Here is a 1,526-nt window from a genome sequence, read left to right as displayed (position 1 = left end):
CACACCTGGAATGGAGAATAATACACCTGTGACACCTGGAATGGAGAGAGAAACACCTGAGTGACACCTGAGTGACAGGTGAGTGACACCTGTGATACACCTGGGGTATGGCAGAGTTCCTCTTCGGCGTAACGTTTGGTGAACAGGTACACTGACATCACACCTGCACCCTGGAACAGAGAGAAAACACACCTGTGAGACACCTGAGTGACACCTGAGTGACACCTGAGGGACAGGTGATACACCTGTGATACACCTGGGCTATGGCAGAGTTCCTCTTCAGCGTAACGTTTGGTGAACAGGTACACTGACATCACACCTGCACCCTGGAACAGAGAGAAAATACAACTGTGAGACAGGTGAGAAACACCTGAGTGACACCTGAGTGACACTGAGTGACACCTGAGTGACAGGTGAGTGACAGGTGTGACACCTGGAACCCGGAATGTGACACCGACACCGCACCTTTGCCCTGAAATGGAGAGAAAAACACCTGAGAGACACCTGAGAGACACCTGAGAGACACCTGAACCACACCTGTCACACCTGTGATACACCTGGGGTATGGCACAGCTCTTCTTCTGCGTAACGTTTGGTGAACAGGTACACCGACATCACACCTGCACCCTGGAATGGAAACAAAAATACACCTGAGTGACACCTGTGATACACCTGGAATGGAGAAAAATACACCTGAGGGACAGGTGAGGGACAGGTGAGTGACACCTGAGTGACAGGTGAGTGACAGGTGTGACAGCTGGAACCCGGAATGTGACACCAACACCGCACCTGTGCCCTGAAATGGAGAGAAAAACACCTGAGAGACACCTGGAACTGTCACCTGTCACACCTGAGGGACACCTGGAGTGGAGAAAAACACACCTGAGAGACACCTGTGACCCCTGGGTCACACCTGAAGCCATCACCTGTGCCACCTGAGTGTCCCCCGTGTCACCTGTGACACCTGTGACCTGGAACGGAGAGTAAAACACACCTGAGTGACACCTGGAATGGAGAAAAATACACCTGTGACACCTGGAATGGAGAGTGACACCTGAGTGACACCTGGAACCATCACCTGTCACACCTGGGTGTCCCCTGTGTCACCTGTCACACCTGAGGAACACCTGGAATGGAGAAAAACACCTGAGTGACAGCTGGAGCCATCACCTGTCACACCTGAGTGACACCTGGAATGGAGAAAAACACACCTGAGAGACACCTGGAATAGAAAGAAACACCTGAGTGACACCTGGAACTGTCACCTGTCACACCTGGGTGTCACCTGAGTGACACTGAGAGACACCTGGAATAGAAAGGGGAACCAGAGTGACACCTGGAATGGAGAAAAACACACCTGAGTGTCGCCGGTGTCACCTGTCGCTGTCACCCGTCACCGCCAGGTGGCGCCTCTCCCCCTGTTTTTTTCCCAGGAAAATCGCAGGGAAAAATTGGAATTTTGGTGAAAAATCAAAAATTTTGGGGAAAAAATCCCAAATTGGGGGTAAAAAAATCAGAATTTGGGG

At 51.6% G+C, this 1,526-nt stretch overlaps 1 protein-coding gene across 1 annotated transcript in view; it reads right to left on the bottom strand.

The window, feature by feature from the left end:
* LOC130587935 (voltage-dependent calcium channel gamma-7 subunit-like) overlaps positions 1 to 1,526 on the bottom strand; it is a gene marked incomplete at its 5' end in the record, with an annotated part of 5,858 nt that overhangs the window by 2,057 nt on the left and 2,275 nt on the right. Inside the window, 4 exons of the mRNA XM_057388904.1 lie at positions 547 to 627; positions 790 to 796; positions 883 to 971; positions 1,180 to 1,190. Coding sequence (XP_057244887.1) covers positions 547 to 627; positions 790 to 796; positions 883 to 971; positions 1,180 to 1,190 — 188 coding nt within the window. The remainder of the gene's footprint in view (positions 1 to 546; positions 628 to 789; positions 797 to 882; positions 972 to 1,179; positions 1,191 to 1,526) is intronic.

This window comes from Malurus melanocephalus, unplaced genomic scaffold (assembly GCF_030028575.1).
Source record: "Malurus melanocephalus ecotype Western Australia unplaced genomic scaffold, MMel_1.1 scaffold_2797, whole genome shotgun sequence".
NCBI lineage: Eukaryota > Metazoa > Chordata > Aves > Passeriformes > Maluridae > Malurus > Malurus melanocephalus.
The sequence above is the reverse complement of the archived record's forward strand: the minus strand, read 5'-3'. Positions and strand labels throughout refer to the sequence as shown.